At 44.3% G+C, this 23,555-nt stretch overlaps 1 protein-coding gene and 1 long non-coding RNA gene across 2 annotated transcripts; one reads left to right on the plus strand and one right to left on the minus strand.

Moving 5' to 3' along the window:
* Positions 1 to 1,550: 1,550 nt before the first annotated feature.
* On the minus strand, positions 1,551 to 19,021 carry LOC146623750 (uncharacterized). Its single transcript, XR_014906540.1, has 4 exons — positions 18,761 to 19,021; positions 3,882 to 3,989; positions 3,720 to 3,762; positions 1,551 to 3,608 (listed from the first exon to the last, which is right to left on the minus strand). It is a non-coding gene; the product is annotated as an uncharacterized LOC146623750 (long non-coding RNA).
* Positions 19,022 to 19,347: 326 nt separating this feature from the next.
* On the plus strand, positions 19,348 to 22,771 carry ckma (creatine kinase, muscle a). Its single transcript, XM_085364281.1, has 8 exons — positions 19,348 to 19,445; positions 20,634 to 20,841; positions 20,965 to 21,119; positions 21,282 to 21,414; positions 21,507 to 21,678; positions 21,789 to 21,912; positions 22,006 to 22,195; positions 22,280 to 22,771. The coding sequence occupies exons 2-8, from the start codon at positions 20,649 to 20,651 to the stop codon at positions 22,456 to 22,458; spliced, it is 1,146 nt and encodes a 381-aa protein (XP_085220407.1). The 5' UTR covers positions 19,348 to 19,445; positions 20,634 to 20,648; the 3' UTR covers positions 22,459 to 22,771.
* Positions 22,772 to 23,555: the final 784 nt, after the last annotated feature.

The raw sequence follows: 23,555 nt of genomic DNA on the forward strand, positions 1-23,555 counted from the left end.
ATCATGGTTGCTAGGCAACCTGGGCAGAGGATAGACGTCCCATTTCACAAGCCTCGCACTTCCGGCCTTAGCTGTCTTTGATTACACGGCCCTTGTGGATCGTTAAGGCTGCGTACTTTAAGGCTGCAGACCCTGAATTGGGATACAGCCTTTTTCTTTCTCTCACCCTCTCTCTCGCACTTTTCTTCCGCTTCACTCTGCACGTGAGCCTTGTGCTTTACGCTGGGCAGAGGGGGGAGGGGCGGTAGTTACACTCAGTATCACAGGAACAGAGCGGGAGGGAGAGAAAGAGAGCCAGGGACAACAACGTATGGTAATCATCCACAACTATCTTCAGTTGCGGATGATAAAGGATTCAGAAAGTTAATTCATGCAGGTCCATATGACAGAGAATGTGCATGTTCTTTTTGTTTTCATATTATAATTTATATTTAATTGTGTTGTGGTTTGCAGTGTTTTGTGTTGTTTCAGTTTAAATTTGTAAAAGGAAAAAGCTGAAAATTTAAATAGTTAAAAGTTGAAATGTGACTAGTTGGTTTTTGTATTATATGATTTATTTATTACATTTTATGTGGAGTGAATAAATAAAAGTATATTTACGGTGGCCCCTACAGACAAAGCACGTACAAACTTCAAATCACATACGAACTCTGAAGCACGTACAAACTCCGAAACATGTAAAAACTCCAAAACACGTAAAAACACGTACAAACTCCGAAGCACGTACAAACTCCAAAACACGTAAAAACTCCAAAACACGTAAAAACACGTACAAACTGCGAAGCACGTACAAACTCCAAAACATGTAAAAATTCCAAAACACGTAAAAACACGTACAAACTCCGAAGCACGTACAAACTCCAAAACACGTAAAAACTCAGAAGCACATAAAAACTCAAAACACGTACAAAAGACAACAGAAGTGCTCCAGGATGCTAGGCGCAGTGTTGAACTTTTGTTACCTAGTGGCTACACAAGCCACCAAGTACCAACGACCGGATTTGGTGTGTGGTAGTAACAGGTAAATGAACATTTTTTATTGTTATTTTTACATTTTTATTATTTGACTATATATGAATGCTTGTGTATAAATACACAAACAATACACATATGCTTTCATGCTTTCAATTGTGTAATTTAAGTGATCTAGGTAGCTCTGTTTTGGAAGTTCAGTTCATGCTAGAAAAGTGTTTTGGAGTTTGTACGTGCTTTGTCTCTAGGTGCCACCACATATATTTATATATAAACATATATAAATAAAACCAGGCAGCACGGTGGCACGGTGGTTAGCACTGTTGCCACACAGCAAGAAGGTCCTGAGTTCAATTCCACCATCAGGCCGGGGTCTTTCTGTGTGGAGTTTGCATGTTCTCCCCGTGTTTGCGTGGGTTCTCTCCGGGTACTCCGGCTTCCTCCCACCGTCCAAAGACTTGCAGCTTGTGGGGATAGGTTAATTGTGGTTAATGTGAGTGCGAATGGTTGTCTGTCCCTATGTGTTAGCCCTGCGACAGACTGGCGACCTGTCCAGGTTGTACCCCACCTTTCGCCCTATGACAGCTGGGATAGGCTCCAGCGCCCCTCGCGACCCTGAAAAGGATAAGCGGATGGATGGATAAATAAAACCACTTTTTTTTTTTACATTAGTAATTCCTTTAGTGCATAATTTTATATTATTGTTAATAATTAATTAATTAATTAAAGCAACAAAACAACCTGAAGAGCCGGTTCAGAGCCGAAAGAGCCGGCTCTTTTTAGTGAGCCGAACCGAAAGAGCCAGTTCTCTAAAAAGAGCCGGAAATCCCATCACTAGTGTAGGTGAATGGTAATCGGTAACTGGCCTGTATTTGTATAGCGCTTTACTAGTCCCTAAGGACCCCAAAGCGCTTTACACATCCAGTCATCCACCCATTCACACACACATTCACACACTGGTGATGGCAAGCAGGTGAAAGTCACAGTGACTTAATAGATTCACCTCACAGGTACAAAAAAGGCCTCGTGGGAGATTTAACTGTCATATACACTAGACCTGGGCAGAGCAGCAGACCTGTAAAGCACATTCAGCCCAGCCAGTGGGCTAGTTAGTGTTTACCCTTTTCAGCTTGACTGTGAAAGCACTTAAACAAGTGTTGTAAGATTTCAATACAGCGTAGTGTGTTACCAGTGGTGTTTCTGGTGACTGTGGTCTCAGGTGCCTTCAGATCATTAACAAGCTCCTCCTGTGTAATTTTGTAAAATTCCTCCACCTTTCTCATGATCATTTTAACTATGGGCTCAAAATGTGGTCATAAATATTTTGTACTTGTAAATCGGTTTTGTACTTGTAATAAAGATTTGTATGTGTAAAAAAGATTTGTGCGTGCGTAAAAAAGATTTGTATGTGTAAAAAAGATTTGTATAGAGATGGCCCAGATATTTATATAGAGATTACCCTTCAAGGACCTGCAGTTCAAAAAAGTGCCCCTCCGACAGCCAAACCCATCTGTTCTCTGATTGGATTGGGGCACTTTTTATCCGATAGCAGTTAGGTCCCCTTATTTTCAGCAGCTGTTGAAAGGATAAAGTTGTGGTATATCAGTGGTTAGAAATACCATTATTACTTTAGGATTAGTTTAACACAATGGTCAGGGCTGACCCGGGACCATTGCTGTGAGTCACAGTGCGCAGCATAAAAGTCCTTTCACATCGGACGCAGGATGTGCTGCTAATGCTAATTGCTAACTAAAAGCAAAGGATCCAGAATTTGTTGCTGGCTGCTGAGCTCCGTGGGTTTTTGCAGCAGCTCTACCAGCAGCTCTTTGGTCTTGCCCATGATGGTGGAAAGGTTAGAATGGAAGAAACTGATTCTGTGGATAAAATCAGTGCTTCATGATTGATCGATTGCAGTCTATGTGCCACATGGGCACAAAACACATCTGTGGCAGCCAGTATTCTTGTTGGGTTGTAGGGGATCAAACCCTTATTTCACTCAGTGACATGGGGATCAGTTTATAACTTTTATGTTTGGACCCTGTCTCAATGCTATGAGCTCAGTTGTTATGTTCCAGCATTTTAACATTGTATTTGAACAAGTTTATCAATTTTAGAAATGTCACCCGTCCATGGTGTCATTGTTATTGGGTGACTGGTGTAAGTGCCTTGAGGAAAACATCTTACTTCAACAGTTCAACAGCACTGCAAACTTAAGCCTTTCCAATTACTGTGGAGTTAAATCAGTGTCTTCCTAACAACATTTTCTGCCACGTACAACAATAACATACAGCCTAACGATCTGGCCCAACCCTGACTTACTTGTGTTCCACTCTAAAATGTCTGTGCAGCAACACAATCCATTGTGGAACAAATCATCTTGCAAATAATAATTCACTTTATTACAGGAGGGACTAATAAAGTTGTGGCACATGGCACATTGCACACAGGCACACTGACTGGGTTCAGTGTGTTTGGCATTTGCACCAGTACTGTGTCCTGAATGGTTAGGGTGTTAACACGTGTCTGTGGCTGGCACACCCAGACTCTATCCAGCTGATGTGGTTCCTTTATAGCTGAAGAAGACGGCTCTGCTTGACCTGGCCTCACACAACGTGTTTTGGCCTGCTGAGCGTCCTCTTCAGGTTCAGAAGACACAAACAAAAACACAACGGGTTTTTTTTCTAATAGATTTTTGACTTTTTTCATCACATTTGACATGAAAACGATTCCCCGGAATATTCTCTCACCTTTGGTGCAGTTACGATCTCTGACCCTCTTCCTCTTTTTGCCCTAAAAACAAACACATCAGAATTTTCCTGAGCTGATACAAACTCTCTGCAGTGACTGTTTCATCATTCAGTGCAGTGAAAGGCACATGGATGAACTGTATGTTGGCACTTTGGACATACATAGTTCTCTTTGGTTGACCAATTCGGATGTTCTGTGGCGTGATGACATCTTTGTGTTTCCGCCTCGTCAAAATATTTTTTCTGCTCCTTCTTTGAGAGCGACCTCCACTGTGGATAGAAGATCACAAGAACACACTGTCAGCTCGTATAAATACACAGCCACACTGCGACTACACATAACTACAGGACAGCTGGTGCACATGCACAAACAAGATGATAGAGCATTAACAGATGCATAAATATATTCAGAGTTACACTTACTCTCTCTCCCACAGCTGCACTGTCACTAATACTTAGTTCTGCTTTCACCTTTGGCCTCTGCTCTTTAAGGTACAGCATGAAGGCATTTGGGGGCTTCTTAATGTACAGGGAGTGCAGAATTATTAGGCAAATGAGTATTTTGTCCACATCATCTTCTTCATGCATGTTGTCTTACTCCAAGCTGTATAGGCTCGAAAGCCTACTACCAATTAAGCATATTAGGTGATGTGTAATGAGAAGGGGTGTGGTCTAATGACATCAACACCCTATATCAGGTGTGCATAATTATTAGGCAACGTCCTTTCCTTTGGCAAAATGGGTCAAAAGAAGGACTTGACAGGCTCAGAAAAGTCAAAAATAGTGAGATATCTTGCAGAGGGATGCAGCAGTCTCAAAATTGCAAAGCTTCTGAAGCGTGATCATCGAACAATCAAGCATTTCATTCAAAATAGTCAACAGGGTCGCAAGAAGCGTGTGGAAAAACCAAGGCGCAAAATAACTGCCCATGAACTGAGAAAAGTCAAGCGTGCAGCTGCCAAGATGCCACTTGCCACCAGTTTGGCCATATTTCAGAGCTGCAACATCACTGGAGTGCCCAAAAGCACAAGGTGTGCAATACTCAGAGACATGGCCAAGGTAAGAAAGGCTGAAAGACGACCACCACTGAACAAGACACACAAGCTGAAACGTCAAGACTGGGCCAAGAAATATCTCAAGACTGGTTTTTCTAAGGTTTTATGGACTGATGAAATGAGAGTGAGTCTTGATGGGCCAGATGGATGGGCCCGTGGCTGGATTGGTAAAGGGCAGAGAGCTCCAGTCCGACTCAGACGCCAGCAAGGTGGAGGTGGAGTACTGGTTTGGGTTGGTATCATCAAAGATGAGCTTGTGGGGCCTTTTCGGGTTGAGGATGGAGTCAAGCTCAACTCCCAGTCCTACTGCCAGTTTCTGGAAGACACCTTCTTCAAGCAGTGGTACAGGAAGAAGTCTGCATCCTTCAAGAAAAACATGATTTTCATGCAGGACAATGCTCCATCACACGCGTCCAAGTACTCCACAGCGTGGCTGGCAAGAAAGGGTATAAAAGAAGAAAAACTAATGACATGGCCTCCTTGTTCACCTGATCTGAACCCCATTGAGAACCTGTGGTCCATCATCAAATGTGAGATTTACAAGGAGGGAAAACAGTACACCTCTCTGAACAGTGTCTGGGAGGCTGTGGTTGCTGCTGCACGCAATGTTGATGGTGAACAGATCAAAACACTGACAGAATCCATGGATGGCAGGCTTTTCATAACCAAACCATGTCCATGCTACAGAGGTAGTAGCCCCTCGTTTAGCAATAACTCGACTTGTTTTGACTGGTTCTTCTGTTTGGAGCTACCTGGTTCTGCCTCATCCTCGCTGGCCATGCTGGTATTCTCTGTGCCTTCATGCGCATGGTGACTATAAGCGCCAATTTATAGTTACTTCATGTTTTAATTTGAGGTCATTTGTTTGATGCATATTCTGAAATTTGAAGTTTGAGAATAATGTATATCATTTCAGTTTACTTTGAAAAGTCTCAGCAGGATCTTGAGCTTTCTTGTGAAAGGTTTATGTGAAAAATGAACAAGCGGACGGCGGAGCCACACGATGGTTTTACCGTCATTGTTGGTAACAAAAGTATGAAACAGTCGCTTGTTCATCCATAGCGTGGTTATTTTAAGTATAAGAGATAGATAGAAGTTTAAGAAATTAATATAGCCACTACAGTGACCATCAAAACCATGAAAAAATATTGCCGTAAACAGTTTATTTTGCAACATCACGAAACAAACGATAGTGTATAATATGAAACAATACACATTTTTATATCGTCATTCGATATATATCGTCATATCGCACAGCCATAATCCTTTGTTTTTTGTTGCTGTTGTTTATGTTCAAGGTAAAAAAAAGAATAAAAATATAAACTTTTTAAAATATCTTTTTGTGTCTCTTGTTTTCCTCAGAATAAATTGCGACTAGTCTCAATGGCTGAGATGGAGGAGCAACACAGCGACACATTAACCCCGACTGCTGCAGTTCCTGTATGAACTGAGCAACTCTGAAAATCCAAGGAAAAGCTGAGTGTATTTTATTTAAAGCTCAGATGGAACTTGATGGACTAGCATGCAGGCTGCATTCAGGACTTTGACACACTGGTATGTGAAGAGTGGTACCAAGAGAAAGTGTGTGCACACAACCTGTCACTTTATGCTTGCTCCTCTCCAGCCTCTGGTGTCACTTTGTAGTCATTTGTCTTATTATTGTCTTATTTGATGCAATTTAGGTTATGTGCGCACAAGCAGAGGTTTTTGCTCCAGAAGTAACCATGACCTCGTTTTGAGAGCCATGTTTAACGTTTAATGGCCGTGAAATATGTCTGAAATATGACTTTTTCCTCTACTTAAACAGTTAAGAGCATTTGAACACAGTGGAGAAAAAGGTGTGCATTAAGGATTTTGAAACTATGATGTTTAAGTGTTGTCACTGTTGAGCAGTGTTGGTTAAGTTACTTGAAAAAAGTAATCAGTAACTAATTACCGATTACTCCCCCAAAAAAGTAATCCCGTTACTTTACTGATTACTTATTTTCAAAAGTAATTAATTACTTAGTTACTTTTTAAAAACACGATTTACAACCTGAAGAGGTGATAAAGCGATAGATCTTTCAGCCCAATTCTACTTTTTCTGCATAATCCATCATACAAAATATAATCAGATGGAAAATTATCTTTTTAAAACTTGTTTTATTAGTTTTAATCTTTTAACTTTATGCATCAAGCAAAAATTTTATTATATGCAACATTCTCTGACTGGAAGAAATTTGTTTAACATTTAAACTTATTTTCTGCACATTTCAGCACATAAAATAATTTTTTTTTTTGTGTGTTTACACTCAGTCTTTCAAATAGATGCAAGTAAAACACAGCAGAAAATAAATAACATCAAAGACTCAGCGGTCCTGTTGCTCTATTTTCACCTGTAAAGCAGGAGTGGGGTAGGCGGAGGTTTACCCTGGTGCAGGTGTGCCGCAGCGGTCAGTGGAAGAATCCGCGAGTTTCTCTGTGAGTTTCCCATTACGTCGTAGCTACTCGGTGCTTGCTCGGAAGTTTAGGGTTTTTTTTCGCTGTAAAAAGAAGTTTTCTTCCCACGCACAGCGGACACTAATGTTTTTGTCACTTTTTATGGAATCAAACTCAAAGTAATGTCAGTACTTCCACGCTTTAAACGCTGCACGCTCGTACTCTCTCCCACAATCGATATATGATCCATTGTTGATCTGCACACAGCTGTTGTCACGAACGTCGCACTCGCTTACGTCACTGTCGTGAGACATTCTTGCAAAAAAATCACGGTTTTAGTAACGCAGTAACGCAGCGTTACTACGGGAAAGTAACGGTAATCTAATTACCGTTTTCACAATAGTAATCCCTTACTTTAATCGCTACCTGAAAAAGTAATTAGATTACGTGTTACTGCCCATCTCTGCTGTTGAGGATTCGTGGACACAGATCCTTATTCACCACGCTGCTGTTTACAGTTTAACTCTTCATCAGAAAAAGCACTTCTATTGTACTTTGCTCCTCACTGTCTTTGAAAAGCAAGAGCTGACAAAACAAGTCCGGTAAATGCACTTTTATCTTTAAGTTTGGAACAGTAATCTGTCTAATCTATTTTGTGTTTTAGTTATTATATGGGGAAAAGTCCTGTGGTCATCCATCCGTCCTGTTCTAATAAACCCAAATTTCAGGAACACCTTCTTTAGATCTGTTCAGTTTTAGCACCACTTAAACAGTCAAACTTTTTTGACTCAAAGTATGTTATATTGCAAGGTAAAGACCCCAAAGAGTTCAGACAAACGTTCAAAAAAATGTGAATTACATTCACTTCATTAATGAGGTGAATGTATTCAGTCATCAAAGGTGAGTGGCTATAACTGACTACATGTGTATACTGTATCATAAGTGGACAGACATGGATGTAAACCAAACTCTGGATATTATTAAATGTGAACATATCGTTAAATATTACATTTTTTGTTTGTCAGGTGTCCTGCTTGAAGAAAACACTTGGAATGTAAACACATTTACATGAGGGCAAACAGATTTCAAGGAAAATAAAAATGCTCAAATTTGAAAGCTTGTGAGTTACTTTGTTCATGTATCAGCTGTTTAGTTGTTTATGACGAGATGGATGCTGTCGTTATATTTTAGAATAGTTTTTGAGTTGAGGAGAATAAAAGAATATTTAACATTAATTGTATGTTGTTGTGTACTAAGCACAGATTAATTTAAAAAGTTTTAATTTATGAATTTTTTGAGCACAGGGTGTACTACGTTGTAGTTGCATAGAAATGTACGTTTAAGGATATAAAGAACTTTATTTAATGAGTTACAGTGAAAAGAAGTGCTTGGAAATAGTAATATAAACAGAAATTTACATTTTTCTATTAATGGAAAATATCAGTTCATGATACAGAAAATATACTGTAAATCTACAGAATTTTATGTTTTATCATTATCATTTACAGAAAAGTCCGTCAAACTTCCGTAGAAAAAACAGAAAGTGGAATGACAGAAAATTACCTCATTTGCACCAAGTGCAAATAAGTATCCTAATTTATATATTATTGCTCATATAACAACAACATTATTGTCAATTTCACTAACTTCACACTGTCATGGGCTGGTGTTATGATGTTCTTGTTTGTATAGTTTAGACTTCAGTTCTGTTGATAGTGAGTTCTGCTTCCCTATTTAGTTCTCGTCTGTCTAGGTTCGTCCCGCGTCTGTGTCTTCCCCACTATGTTGGTTATGGTGTGTCTTCAGTGTGTGAGTCTGTCAAGTCCCCTGTGTATCAGTCTCCCTCGCGCTTTGTATGTTTCTGTCATGATCCTGGGTCCTTTTGACCCAGCGTTTTGTGTTTTCTCTTCGCGATTTTGGTTCTGTTCTCTAATTGGTGTTTACCCTGTTCCCCCCCGTGTGTTCCTGTTTTATTGTGAAGGTCTGCGTCTTATGTGAGTGTTTTCAGTTTGCCTCCCTGGTCTCGTCATGTTAATCACTCCCAGCTGTGTCTCCCACCTGTGTGTAATCTCCCTATGTTCTCTGAGTGTATTTAAGTTGTATTTTCTGTCTTGGTAATCGCTGGTTCGTCTGTGTTGTTTCCCCTCGGTCTCCCTGCGTCTCCCCGTATGTATTTCTCCGGACCTCCCTGCATCCTCATTCTGGTTTGTCTTATTAGTTTACCCAGTTTAGGTTTCCGGTTTCATGTTTTGTCGCCACCACTGTTTGTACTCACACCCCTGTAAATAAACACTCATCTGCACCAGAGCTGCCGCATTTTGGGTCCTATTTCATATTCCACACGGCTTGCCGCGGCAAACCGTGACAGTACGAACCAGCCACCATGGACCCAGCGGCAGTGAATTCGTCCGAGGAGCTCCAGGACGACATTGCGTACAATGTGGAGATTCTCCTCGGGCTATGGCTGGAGAACCCTCCAGAGGAGCTTCGTCGTGCCGTGGAAGGTCGGCTACAACGGCTCTTTTCTGGCCTGCCATGGCTTCTGCAGTCGCTTCCTCCGACCATGCAGGCTTTTCTCCGGCTCACACCGCACCTTCTCTCAGCCACTCCTGCCTCGCTGCCCGACTTGCCGGATGTGATCTTGCCCGGCCCGTCGGAGCCGTCTGCGGGGAGGAAACGCCGATCGCGCCGCAAGCGCGCCACCCCACAGCCGGACGTTCGGGCTTCTAAATCGCCGGCTGTGGTGAGTGAGGACTCTTTTTCATTTTCGGACTGCATGACTGTTCATTCAGGGGCTGCGTTTTGTGTGGCGGATGTCAACGCGAGCTGCTTATCGCCTGTGCAGCTACCGGCAGCTCGGTTAGCTCCCCCGCAGCCACTCTCAGCTCGGTTAGCTCCCCCGCAGCCAGTCTCAGCTCGGTTAGCTCCCCCGCAGCCAGTCTCAGCTCGGTTAGCTCCCCCGCAGCCAGTCTCCAGTGTCCCCCTCAGTCCAGTCTCCAGTGTCCCCCTCAGTCCAGTCTCCAGTGTCCCCCTCAGTCCAGTCTCCAGTGTCCCCCGTAGCGCAGGCCCCAGTAGCTCCAGTGCCGCCTGTAGCGCAGGCCCCAGTAGCTCCAGTGCCGCCTGTAGCGCAGGCCCCAGTAGCTCCAGTGCCGCCTGTAGCGCAGGCCCCAGTAGCTCCAGTGCCGCCTGTAGCGCAGGCCCCAGTAGCTCCAGTGCCGCCTGTAGCGCAGGCCCCAGTAGCTCCAGTGCCGCCTGTAGCGCAGGCCCCAGTAGCTCCAGTGCCCCCGCTACCCGTAGCTCTGGCTCCAGTATCACCGGTTTCACTCATTCACTCCATGCAGGGAGAAAGTCTAATTTCACCTCAAGGTGCTTTTCATGGTTCAGCCGCCATTGGCACAGTTTGCCGCTCCAGGGCTTCCCCAGAGGCTAGGTCTCAGTCCCCGGCTGATTCTGGACCCCTGAAGTTTATGCAGCCACCTGAGAACTGCACCATGTCAGCGTTGCCTGGGCAGAGCCAGTGCTCAGTGCATCGCCAGTTGCCTTCGTGTTTGCCAGAGGACTCCATGACTGCTGGCTTAGTGGTGACTTCTGCTGGAGGGTCCGTAGGACCGCTCCGGCCTTCGTCTCTAGTCTCCGCTGGGGGGTCCGAGAGACCGCTCCGGCCTTCGTCTCTAGTCTCCGCTGGAGGGTCCGAGGGACCGCTCCGGCCTTCGTCTCCTGCCTCCGCTGGGGGGTCCGAGGGGCCCGTTCAGCCTCCGCTGGAGGGTCCGAGGGGCCCGTTCAGCCCGTCCAGCCGCCTGCTGTAGCTCCATCATCATCCTCGCCTGCTGCAGCTCCAGGGCCTTCAGCCTCGCCTGGCCCAGCCTCCGTGTCTTCAGCCTCGCCTGGCCCAGCCTCCGTGTCTTCAGCCTCGCCTGGCCCAGCCTCCGTGTCTTCAGCCTCGCCTGGCCCAGCCTCTGCCTGTGCTTCGCCTGGCCCGGCCTCTGCCTGTGCTTCGCCTGGCCCGGCCTCTGCCTGTGCTTCGCCTGGCCCGGCCTCTGCCTGTGCTTCGCCTGGCCCGGCCTCTGCCTGTGCTTCGCCTGGCCCGGCCTCAGCCTGTGCTTCGCCTAGTCCAGCCTCTGCAGCCTCGCCTGAGTGGCCGCCGTTGCCTTCCACACGGCCGGCCCCCGGACCGCCATCGCCTGAGTGGCCGCCGTTGCCTTCCGCACGGCCGGCCCCCGAACCGCCATCGCCTGAGTGGCCGCCGTTGCCGTCCGCACGGTTGGCCCCCCGAACTGTGTCCACGTGGCCGCCGTTGCCGTCCGCACGGTTGGCCCCCCGAACTGTGTCCACGTCGCCGCCGTTGCCGTCCGCATGGTCGGCCCCCTGAACTGTTTGGACTCCTGTGCTGTCTGCCCCCTGGCCGGCCCCCTGAACTGTTTTGGACTCCTGTGCTGTCGGCCCCCTGGCCGGCCCCCTGAACTGTTTTGGACTCCTGTGCTGTCGGCCCCCTGAACTCTTCTGTTTTGGACTCTGTTTTTTCCTGTGTTCTGGTGTGCTTTGTTTCTTTTGGTTTTGGACTCGTTTTTTGTTTTTGTCTTTTGGCCTTCCGGTGCTCCGGTTTTGTTTTGCTTCGAGCCCTCCTTCCTGGGCCCCCGCCGCCCGCCCTGGTCGGGTTGTTTTCTGTTTTTTCTGGCTGTTTTGTTTCTTGTTGGGCTGTCTGGGGCCAGCCTTTGAGGGGGGGTACTGTCATGATCCTGGGTCCTTTTGACCCAGCGTTTTGTGTTTTCTCTTCGCGATTTTGGTTCTGTTCTCTAATTGGTGTTTACCCTGTTCCCCCCCGTGTGTTCCTGTTTTATTGTGAAGGTCTGCGTCTTATGTGAGTGTTTTCAGTTTGCCTCCCTGGTCTCGTCATGTTAATCACTCCCAGCTGTGTCTCCCACCTGTGTGTAATCTCCTTGTGTTCTCTGAGTGTATTTAAGTTGTATTTTCTGTCTTGGTAATCGCTGGTTCGTCTGTGTTGTTTCCCCTCGGTCTCCCTGTATGTATTTCTCCGGACCTCCCTGCATCCTCATTCTGGTTTGTCTTATTAGTTTACCCAGTTTAGGTTTCCGGTTTCATGTTTTGTCGCCACCGCTGTTTGTACTCACACCCCTGTAAATAAACACTCATCTGCACCAGAGCTGCCGCATTTTGGGTCCTATTTCATATTCCACACGGCTTGCCCCGGCAAACCGTGACAGTTTCAGTGTCTTTGTATCCTGTCGTCTCCCCTGTTTGTCATGTGTAATCTCGTCCATTTAAGTTCCCTTTGTGTCTCTGTCCTCTGTGTCGTGTGATGTGTGGGAAAGAGGACTCGAATGCAGCACTTACTGAGATGCGATGGTGGTTTATTATAAATGACAAAGAGGGGATGGCAAAACAGAAACTAAACTGGGAGAAACTAAACTATAAAATGGCAAACCTGAACACGAAAGGAGGACAGCAGGGAGAGCATACAGTGGATTCACGGAGAGGTTCACAGACAGTTTCTAGGAGACGAACACAGAGTAATGCAGAGTACACGGAGTAACACAGACGACGCAACGAGGAACACAGGCAGACACACACTATAAATACACAGAGGGACACTGGGAAATCACACACAGGTGGGAGACACAACTGGGCCTGATTAACCTTGCTCTTTGTTAAATTATAGTTTTGTTCCAAGTGTCTGCATTTGGGTCCTCCTCCTCTCTCCACATGGTCTGCTAGCATAGACCCTGACACAGACACTATTAAAAAAACAACAACTTTAGACCCACCTATCTGCCCAGGTCTCAGATCTTCCAGGAATGGTGACACTGTTTTCCAGGGACTTGGCTGGTCAGTAGAAGTGATTTCACCTTTTCACCTCTAATCTGGTTTGCAGCATAAGTTACCATGGCAATAGGATCTCTGGCTGTGCACCGTGGCATCTGTTACTAGCATTGTAAGGGAAAAGGGCCTTTGGTGGGGCTCCCAAAGGAAAAACAAACAGAAAATAAAAATTCCAACAAAAATAAAAGCCAAATCTCTCTCTAAGGCTCGACGCACACAGGGAGATCAGACAGGCAAGGAACACACACACAGTGACAAAGGTCAAAGAGAAATTTGAAGTTTTATATATCACACCCAGAAACAAGAGGGGCAATCAGAGGGAGTGGAAACACCTGGCAAACAAAAGATAGGCGACGACATTCCATACAATGAGACGCGAGGAAGATGCATAAGGATGGATGCCACTTTGCCACATTTGGAAGGTATCATTTGTGAAACCTGGAGCTCAGCATTTGCCAGCTTAGCATTTTAATACCAGACAACAGGGCCCTATACTACAAAGTTAATCATACCCAAGTAATCTGCTACTGACCAAGTTATGTGTTCAGCATAGGTGTTAGGAGACCTTGGTCGTTGACCCAGAGTTTTGAGTTTTCTTTACTATTGTACTTTAATTTTGCCTTTATTTATCATTTATAGTCTTTTCGTTTGTTTGTGAGAGTTCTGCCTTCTGGTTTCTGTTCTGTGTTCCTTAGTTGCTCTTTCTCCCCTGTCTGCTGTATCCCCTTGGCATGTCCGCATCTGTGTTATTTTTTTCTGTTTTACTTTGAAAGTCCGCGTCTCATGTCAATGTATCTGGTTTTGCTTCCCTTGTCTCGTTAGGTCTGATTTGTCCCAGTCGTGTTTCCCTCCTCTTTCCCATTCCCTGATTGCTCCCTTTGTGTATTTAAGCCCTGTGTTTTCCTTTGTCGGTGTTGTGATCTCCCTCATCCCACGCTGTGGGTTCTGTCCATCTGCCTGCCAGTTTAAGTTTCTGTATTCCCAGTTCAGCCAGTTTTCTGTTTTTTCTTTGCCATCCACCATTAAAGTTGCATTTGAGTTCACCTTTTTGCTCTGTGTGTCTGCACTTTGGGTCCTCCACGCCTGCCTGCACGCAGCCACACATGACAATAGGAGACATTAAGCTGGACATTCAATTCAATTTTATTTATATAGCGCCAAATCACAACAAAAGTCACCTCAAGGCGCTTCATAGATACAGAGAAAAACCCAACAATCATATGACCCCCTATGAGCAAGCACTTTAGTGACAGTGGGAAGGAAAAACTCCCTTTTAACAGGAAGAAACCTCCGGCAGAACCAGGCTCAGGGAGGGGCGGGGCCATCTGCTGCGACTGGTTGGGCTGAGAGAAGGAAGACAGGATAAAGACATGCTGTGGAAGAGAGACAGAGGTTAATAACAGATATGATTCAATGCAGAGAGGTCTATTAACACATAGTGAGTGAGAAAGTTGACTGGAAAGGAAAAACTCAATGCATCATGGGAATCCCCGGCAGCCTACGTCTATTGCAGCATAACTAAGGGAGGATTCAGGGTCACCTGGTCCAGCCCTAACTATATGCTTTAGCAAAAAGGAAAGTTTGAAGCCTAATCTTAAAAGTAGAGATAGTGTCTGTCTCCTGAATCCAAACTGGAAGCTGGTTCCACAGAAGAGGGGCCTGAAAACTGAAGGCTCTGCCTCCCATTCTACTTTTAAATACTCTAGGAACAACAAGTAGGCCTGCAGTGCGAGAGCGAAGTGCTCTAATAGGGTGATATGGTACTACAAGGTCATCAAGATAAGATGCCATACATATGACATACATCACGTCATGAGTGTATACCCTGGTAGGAAGTGAACCACCTTTGTGCCACTGTATTTAGTAAGGCTTGAAACTAATGACTGCATTTAAGAATTTTAGTACAGGTGGACTTCTTTTGGCACGAGTACCTTGGTGGTCAGTAGAGCAAATGCAGATTTAAGGTTTTATTCTCTAGACCCAACCTATGACCCATCTTTGAAATAAAGCACATGGCTTCCCTACTTACCTCTCTTTTGTGAAAACAAAAGGTAGAAAGGACATACCTCCTCCACGATGGTCCTGGACTAGGTGTGGATTCATGTTGGACAGCACACTCTTTCATTTGGGATCATTAAACATGCAAAGGTCCATGGTCACGAATTGTACTGGAAGGTTCTGGGATCCTACTGACAGGCTCATTTGTTTAGAACAGAACCTGGAAGACTCAGTTGTAAATGCTTTGGTGAGCAAATGGAATAACTCTCTCGCTTCGCCCACTTCCATGGACGTTTGGTACACTTATTCATACTGCTTATTGCAGTCAGTGTTTGGGGTGTTTAGCCAAAGCAAAGGGACCTCGAGTCCTGTCTGTGATGGACAGACAACTGACTCAATGAAATTGAATCAGGGTTCTGGGTGTACACATGCTGCTCTACCAGGATGGACCCAGCAAACCTGGTATAATTATAGCCTCACCCATGCACGTGACGCAAGTGGTTAGAATTTAAATGAAGAAAGGCCAACCAGAAACCAAGCGCTGCAACAACTGCGATACCTCAAACCTGGCTTCCATAAAATCTAATTTTTCCAGTTGATAATTTGCATAATCGTCAATCAAAATAATTATTTTTTAAAAATGGTGCAATTTGGGTTTTCTTTTGTGAAGTCAGGAAAGTATAGTATAAAACACATTCGTAACAATGTAGATATCTGGAAATTAAGTAATTAAGAACAAACACATTACATATTACATGCAGCTCATACTGTGGGCATGAGCCTGCTGGTTCTGTCCAGACAGGTGCTGAGGTTAATGTGTGAAAGAAGCTTTATATATAGCCTACCATAAAGGTGCTATTTTTAGCTGCTTGCTCCATCATTGTATTTGGTTGCAAAGCATCAGAAGTTACTTTTCCAATCATGATTTCTTGAAACTGTTTTATTATGAATGAACTGCAGATAAGCGTCGACACTGGAATTAAAATGACCCATTTCCCATTCCTAGACCAAGTGACACAATTTGCCTCACCAATACTGAGAGTGTAGCATTACACGCAGCTGCAGCTTGACACTGTGCTGTTCTGACATGGGTCAGTGCAGCCAGCACAGATTCCTTTCAAAGGCTCACGCTGTTTCAAAAGTGTGTGCGAGCCTGCAGATTAATGCTCACTTGTTTGGACGTATTGAAAGAACAAAACACCAAAATTCCAGAGAAATGTAAGCAGCCATAACCGGTGAGCCCAAATCATAAAACATCTTGAAATTCTCATAACTATAATTTTGGACTAGAAACATACTTCCCTTCGGTTAGCATGTGCCCAAACACAATAGGTGACTATTTCTGTAATATGATGGTGATTCCAACTTGTTGTGACGCTGGAGGAACTCCATGAGCACCGTTTGTAGAAGGCAGCTTATGTGATGTAACCGCCCTGTTGCATAACTGCTGTAGACCAGTATTATCCAGTAGCTGTGTGTAGAAGCAGCTAGGGTCTGCTCATACTGCTTCCTCCTGAAAATTAAATGCTAAAACCTGTTCTAAGTTTTACTAACACACCCCCACACACATATATATATATTATATATGCCAAAAATATATTTTTTTTACCTGAGGGAAAAAACAAACAACAAAACAACCCCAGCCACTTACAAAGTACCTAAATATTCTGCACAGACAAAAGTAGCTGCTCTAGTTAACAGGGACAGATTGGTATGTGGAGAGATAGAAGAAACCTGCACTAATTTGGTAACATCTGACTTGTTGAAGGACAGGCAGGGGACAGCTGAGAAACATGAGAAGTGGTTTCAATTCAGGGCAAGGGCACGGTGACCCTCCTCTACAATACAACAGCAGGCGAATTAGAGTGCAAAAATGAGAGGGGACCTAGGAAAGCACGCATGCAAGCCTAAGGAGTCTGGGATGGTTGAATTGGATAGCTGGATATGTCCTTTCTGTGCTGTGGTTCACAGACATGGTGACATTGAAAGAGCAGCTGTGAACTGTCAGTTGCCAGTCAAAGATGGGTGGGCCATCCCACAGAAAGAGCTGCATTCTGGGATGCTCCTCTCTCTTGGAAAGATGCCGGTGTTATAGCTATGATGGATTCTCTAAGTCACAGGTGGCATCGATTTTCTTCCTCAACATTCCATCGCTCAGTATTCCCATCAAAGATTCAGCATCTGATAATTATCATATCAGTTTTGAGTCAAGGGTTTCAGATGTCTGTGGTGTGGGGCAGCACTGGTACCAACAACATCTCAAAACATACGTGAGAATCTTTCTCCCTTCGGTCTTCAGAGAAATCATGAAGATTGGGCTGTCACAGAAAATATTAACACACTCCCTTAAATACATGCACAGCATATTTGAACTACCCTCATTTTTTGGACTCTTGGGTCTTTAAGTTTCTAGACAGTGACACAGTTGTTGTAGGTTTTCCTCTGTACACCATTTTACCTGAAATATGACTGAAGTGCAAATTTTCATCATCATTTCATGGCCAGGTGAGACCTGTACCCTTGTTATTTCATGAAATAATAAGCCGATAAAGAATATAGAGTTAATTCCAAGTGTTAAGTTTGCATTTGCATTGTTTTGCTGAAGAGCAAAACAAAAACAAGATCATAAAGATAGCAAAAAAGTTTAGAAGTGACCAAATCAACAATCTGATGACTTAAGAAAATAGTCATTAGGAAGAGATAGGCGCATCACTGTCAGACTCTGCAAACCACTGGCTCCAAGACAAGAAGAGAAAATTAGACTTGTGGAAAACATCTATAATAGGATACAAAGACCTGGAAAATGTATTGACATGAATATTTGAAATTATTTGTCTACCGAAATATCTGTACATAAGGGTAAAAGCTGGAAATCAATATTAGATGGTTGTGATCTTTGCAGCCCAACACGACACTGCAATAAAAGCAGGTGTTACTCTGTCATGGACATCAATGCATGGGCTCAGGAACAGTTCCATACATTGGAACACAGTTCATCATGCCATCCACAAATCAGGGAAAAGTTTTGTATTTTTTTTCTACATGATGAAGAAATACTGTGTTGCACATAAACTGCACGAAATAAAAGTGTAGAATTACAGAAAATGTTCTGTTGGCTCATTGTGCACACAGTCCTATACTGCGAACCCACCGTAGAAATCATACATTTCTACAGTAGTTATTGAAAAGGGAAAAAATGGGAACATTCTGTAATTTAATTTTTTAAAATCTATTACTTAATTACTTTGGTTAGTATGAATGGCCATGGAGGAGGATCTTCATCGGCAGGAAAAGATACAGGAGTTGTTAAAATACAGTGAAAAGTTTATCAATTGTCTTCTCCTTCACATTTTCCAAAGCCACACTGCGGGCCAGTTACAGTCTTTGGGGGGCCTGTTCTGGCCCCCAGGCATTATGTTTGACACCCCTGGTGTAGATCAAAGAAATGGTAAATGGCCTGCATTTGTATAGCGCTTTTCTAGTCCCTAAGGACCCCAAAGCGCTTTACACTACATTCAGTCATTCACCCATTCACACACACATTCACACACTGGTGATGGCAAGCTACATTGTAGCCACAGCCACCCTGGGGCGCACTGACAGAGGCGAGGCTGCCGGACACTGGCGCCACCGGGCCCTCTGACCACCACCAGTAGGCAAACATGGGGTTAGTATCTTGCCCAAGGATATTTGGCATGCAGCCAGGAGGCAGCCTGGGATCAAACCACCTACCTTCTGATTAGTAGCTGTCCTGCTCTGCCACCTGAGCTACAGCCACCCCAGAAGAAGTGCAATGATCGAAACCTGACCAATCACTCTGTTTGATTCAGTGTGTTTATGCCTTCCATAGCATAAACCAGCTTCGGTGGGTGGTGGGACATTGCTCACCATTAAGATGCGAGGAGCATTTCTAGATAACAGCCATTTGATAAGTGAAGAAAATACCAACTCTTTCTAACCTTCACACCTACAGTAAGGAACCCTGACCTCCAAAGTGTGTTTGACAAAAGTGAAACTCAGCTTATTTCAGTGGCCTTTCCCCATTACCACCCCAGCCTCACTCATGTGACCTCCTCCTCCCCTTTCACATGCTCCCACACTCCAACTACAGCTATGTATGGGCCAAGGGTTGGTGGGGGGGTGTGCGGAGGCTGACGGGGGTGAGGTTACAGCTGCAGCACCCGTCTTGAATGACTGAGCTGTAAATGTGTCTCTTTCATAAACTGTACAGTATCAGTGCAGAGGCTCTGGCCAATGAGGCTGCAGTAGGCACTAAAATGGCCAAGCCAATGGCTAGTGTCTGTGTGGTATATAAAGAGGGGCCAGAGACCTCCAGAGTTGGGTGACCCCTATTTTGGCTGTGGTGAACAGGATCTGATCCCAAGGACTGTTACCTCTGTACTTGTCTGGTGTGCAGGTAAAGAAATGATTAGTTTTGTGGGGTTAAAGAAGAGCAGACGTGGAGATATGGATTGGGAGAACAAGCAAAGCATTTAAAATAGCACAAACAATTAGTTCTGGCTACTTTTTCTTTTAATGAAAAGCTGTGGACATGAAGTCCATGATGAAATCAAAGGATAATTGTGCAACAAATCTGGTACATTTGCATCCATATGATGCATTAAACAAAGAGCTAATTTCATTGAATTGTTCTCCGTTAAGATTAAGCTTAAAGATCATGCTTTAACAGACAGGCTGTGGTTCCAGTGATAACTTGTGTCACTCCACTCTTTATTCTCGCTCTCTGCATATGATTTTCTTTTGGACAGTGATTTATGTGGACAGGTGCTTCGCAGTTTGATACATGTAGGAGAGACAGACTGAAGTCCCCCATGTGTCATCTGCGACTTTTGCTGTTTCAAAGTTACACTTTTGGAGCTTTTTGGCTGTAAACTAATCAGAAAATTGTCACATTGAAAGGGATTACTGATTTAAAGAACGGCTAATTTTGTAAATCAGTTTGGGACTGAGGTGCAGATCATATTTCATGTGATGTAACGAGTGCGTCATTGCATGCATCATGTACGTACTCATGTTGAACAGCTTATCAGGTAATGAGAGTAAGAAGAGTATATATTGTTGGATCGCAGTAGCTGGACAAGTGTGCTGCTAATCAGGCTTCTTTCAGCATTGTGACAATTATACTGTTGCAGTAATCCTGTACAGTGACACAAAGACCTTGTAGTGCTTTCAGTGAAAACACGCCTGTGCTGGAACTGACCAGTCAAGTTTTCATTTATGTGCATTTATGTGTCAATGTGCAATCAGGACAGTTGTGATTGTACGTATAAAGCTTTGCTTGTAGATACTGAGGACATAAAGGGTACACATTCAGATGTACTTGTGCTAAAAATACCCAGCCAACAGGCACTCCTCCCTGTACTCTGTTTCAAAGTGACATCTGAGCTGCTGGAAATTGAGTGACACTTGTTACCAAGATTCCTCTGCCGACACCGCTTAAAACTTGCAGCTGTCACACAGAATATCCCGTATCTCCAAATGCTGCAGAAATTTTGTGACTATTTCGATCACCTCCACAATCTCCAGATGAAACAGTTTATTATCGTTCCAAGATTTAGTCAAAGGCTTTTCCCTCATTTTGCAGTGTTAGAAAGCAATCATGCCTTTCGGAAACACCCACAACAACTTCAAGCTCAACTACAAAGTTGAGGAGGAGTTCCCAGATCTGTCCAAGCACAACAACCATATGGCCAAGGTTCTGACCAAGGAGATATATGGCAAGCTGAGGGACAAACAGACACCCAGTGGCTACACTCTGGATGATGTCATCCAGACTGGTGTAGACAACCCTGGTGAGATATGTTTCATATCAGATAAAGAAATCTGTTTAATTCCTGATTAACATTAGCCATAAAAACTAATTCTTTCATTTCTGTTCCCCCTCCGAACACACACTTCTTACTTACATTCTTCAGGTCACCCCTTCATCATGACTGTTGGCTGTGTTGCTGGTGATGAGGAGTCCTATGAGGTCTTCAAGGATCTGCTTGACCCTGTCATCTCTGACCGTCATGGTGGATACAAGCCCACTGACAAGCACAAGACTGACCTCAACCATGAGAACCTGAAGGTACCGCAGATTTCATGGAGAAGTACCTTAACAAAAGACTTACTGCACAAGTCTTCAGATGTTGAACTGATTTAATGGTTTAGCACATCTGTGCATTGCTCCAGGAACTCTGTTATTTATTTATCTTTTTTCACCTGGGACTCAAAGTTTATTTGTCTTTAGGGTGGTGACGACTTGGACCCCAACTACGTTCTGTCTAGCCGTGTTCGTACTGGTCGCAGCATCAAGGGATTCACCCTGCCCCCCCACAACAGCCGTGGAGAGCGCAGAATTATTGAGAGGCTGTCCATTGAGGGTAAGTATTCAAAGGAAAAGGACTGCGTCTTTGAATTTAAGCATCCAGTGTCAGTATGGACAATATTATCCCTGCTTTGCTCCTAACTGCAGCTCTGAACAGCCTGGCTGGTGAGTTCAAGGGAAAGTACTACCCCCTGAACACCATGACTGATGCTGAGCAGGAGCAGCTGATCGCTGATCACTTCCTGTTTGACAAGCCCGTGTCTCCCCTGCTGACCTGCGCTGGTATGGCCCGTGACTGGCCTGATGGCAGAGGCATCTGGTGAGCACTGTCATTAAGTGTTAACAGGCTGAATGTGAAACATTTTCCTTAGAAATCTTTTGTCTGCATTATCTGTGTGTTCCCCTAAATGTGAAACTATATCTGCTCAGGCACAACGAAAACAAGACCTTCTTGGTCTGGGTGAATGAGGAGGATCACCTTCGTGTCATCTCCATGCAGAAGGGTGGCAACATGAGGGAGGTGTTCAGGCGTTTCTGCGTTGGCCTGCAGAAGGTATGCAGATATAACAGGCCTCGGAAAGCCGGGATGAAATGAAAACAATTGTTCAGGATGTTTCCACGACTCTTCTTCTTTCAAACCTGCCAGATTGAGGAGATCTTCAAGAAGCACAACCGTGGCTTCATGTGGAATGAGCATCTCGGGTACATCCTGACCTGCCCCTCCAACCTGGGCACTGGCCTGCGTGGTGGCGTCCATGTCAAACTGTCCAAGCTGAGCACACATCCCAAGTTTGAGGAGATCCTCACCAGGCTGCGTCTGCAGAAGCGTGGCACAGGTAAACACTCATATGCTTGTGGACCAGCTTGAACAGCCCAGTGAAATCTCCACTGCGACTCTGACTTTTGCCCTTTCTCTTTAGGTGGTGTGGACACTGCCTCTGTGGGTGGTGTGTTTGACATCTCCAACGCCGACCGTCTGGGCTCCTCTGAAGTGGAGCAGGTCCAACTGGTGGTTGACGGTGTCAAGCTGATGGTTGAGATGGAGAAGAAGCTGGAGAAGGGAGAGAGCATTGACAGCATGATCCCAGCCCAGAAGTAGAGAGGGACAATCTTCCGTTTTTCTCGTGACCGTTCATGTGTAATCGAGCCAACTGATGGACACGCAGAGGAAACAGCCGCTCAACTAGAGACTCTTGACTCTGAAAACTTCTTTCTCTTCTTTCCTGCTTTTTCTTTTCTCTGTCCTCTTTTTTTTTTTTTAAGTTCTCCCGTGTTGGTTGGTAACATCCTGGGATCAGCCTCCACTGAGCTGGGCTTGCCTGGCGAATGTGGCATCACCTACTTTTTGTTATAAAAAGTAAAGATTATTGAAGCTGCTCATACTGCTCAATAATAAAGTGCCCTGTAAAACAACTAAACGAGTCGTTTTTGTCTTGTTGCAGTATAATCGACAGATAGAGGTTTTGGAAAGTAGTAGCTTTGAAAACAAGATGGCAAAATGACGGAAAAAATTGCCAACATCAGTGAATTTTATTCATCTTCAGCTCCATGTTCTCCTTACGCATCACACCCACTCATTTCAGGTTACAGTTTTCTTCTGATGGGAGGAATTAAACAGTAGAAGAGAGTAAAATTACTCATACAGGTCAAACTGTGTGTGTTCTTAAGTCTCTTTTGCATGTAACATTAACTGTATCCAAAATCAGTTTTGAAATGACAGTGAATGTTAAATACTGAGCCCCTCGGGTTTCTAATACTGTCATCATCCACCATTTAAACCATTTAGACCAGTGATACACCTTTTCCGAGCAGGTATACAAGCATTTACCCAAACGCTCACGTCACCAAAACCTCTTTTTGAGAATTCTTCACAGTAGAATCCCCCTGATTCATCCATCTTATACTATGAGTGAGTTGTTTAACCATAAGTTATTTGCTTTTCTCTTTTTTTCAACCCATTTAGTTCAAAAGTTCCAGCTGAAATGCTCAGCAAACAACCTGAAACGTTTCTATGGCTTGAATGCAGACAGGGACTTGGAAATTCAAGTTAAAACTGCACAATTTATTCCAACTGCAGCTGTCCTCGTGCAGGATCTAAATCATTTTTCTTATGTACGAGGTGCACTCAAAGAGTTCACAGACTCCTGTTGTGCAGCATGGTACGGTCATGTGTACGTAAAAGATGTCAAGTAGGAC

Source organism: Diplotaxodon limnothrissa, linkage group LG10, assembly GCF_057381915.1.
Source record: "Diplotaxodon limnothrissa isolate DT_005_m linkage group LG10, D_limnothrissa_male_GT1.1, whole genome shotgun sequence".
Classification (NCBI taxonomy): domain Eukaryota; kingdom Metazoa; phylum Chordata; class Actinopteri; order Cichliformes; family Cichlidae; genus Diplotaxodon; species Diplotaxodon limnothrissa.

Coding starts and splice junctions, on each gene's coding strand:
- ckma (XM_085364281.1), top strand. CDS start 20,649: ATGCCTTTCGGAAACACCCACAACAACTTCAAGCTCAACTACAAAGTT. Junction 20,842..20,964: donor GACTGGTGTAGACAACCCTG/GTGAGATATGTT, acceptor TACATTCTTCAG/GTCACCCCTTCATCATGACT. Junction 21,415..21,506: donor TGAGAGGCTGTCCATTGAGG/GTAAGTATTCAA, acceptor TCCTAACTGCAG/CTCTGAACAGCCTGGCTGGT.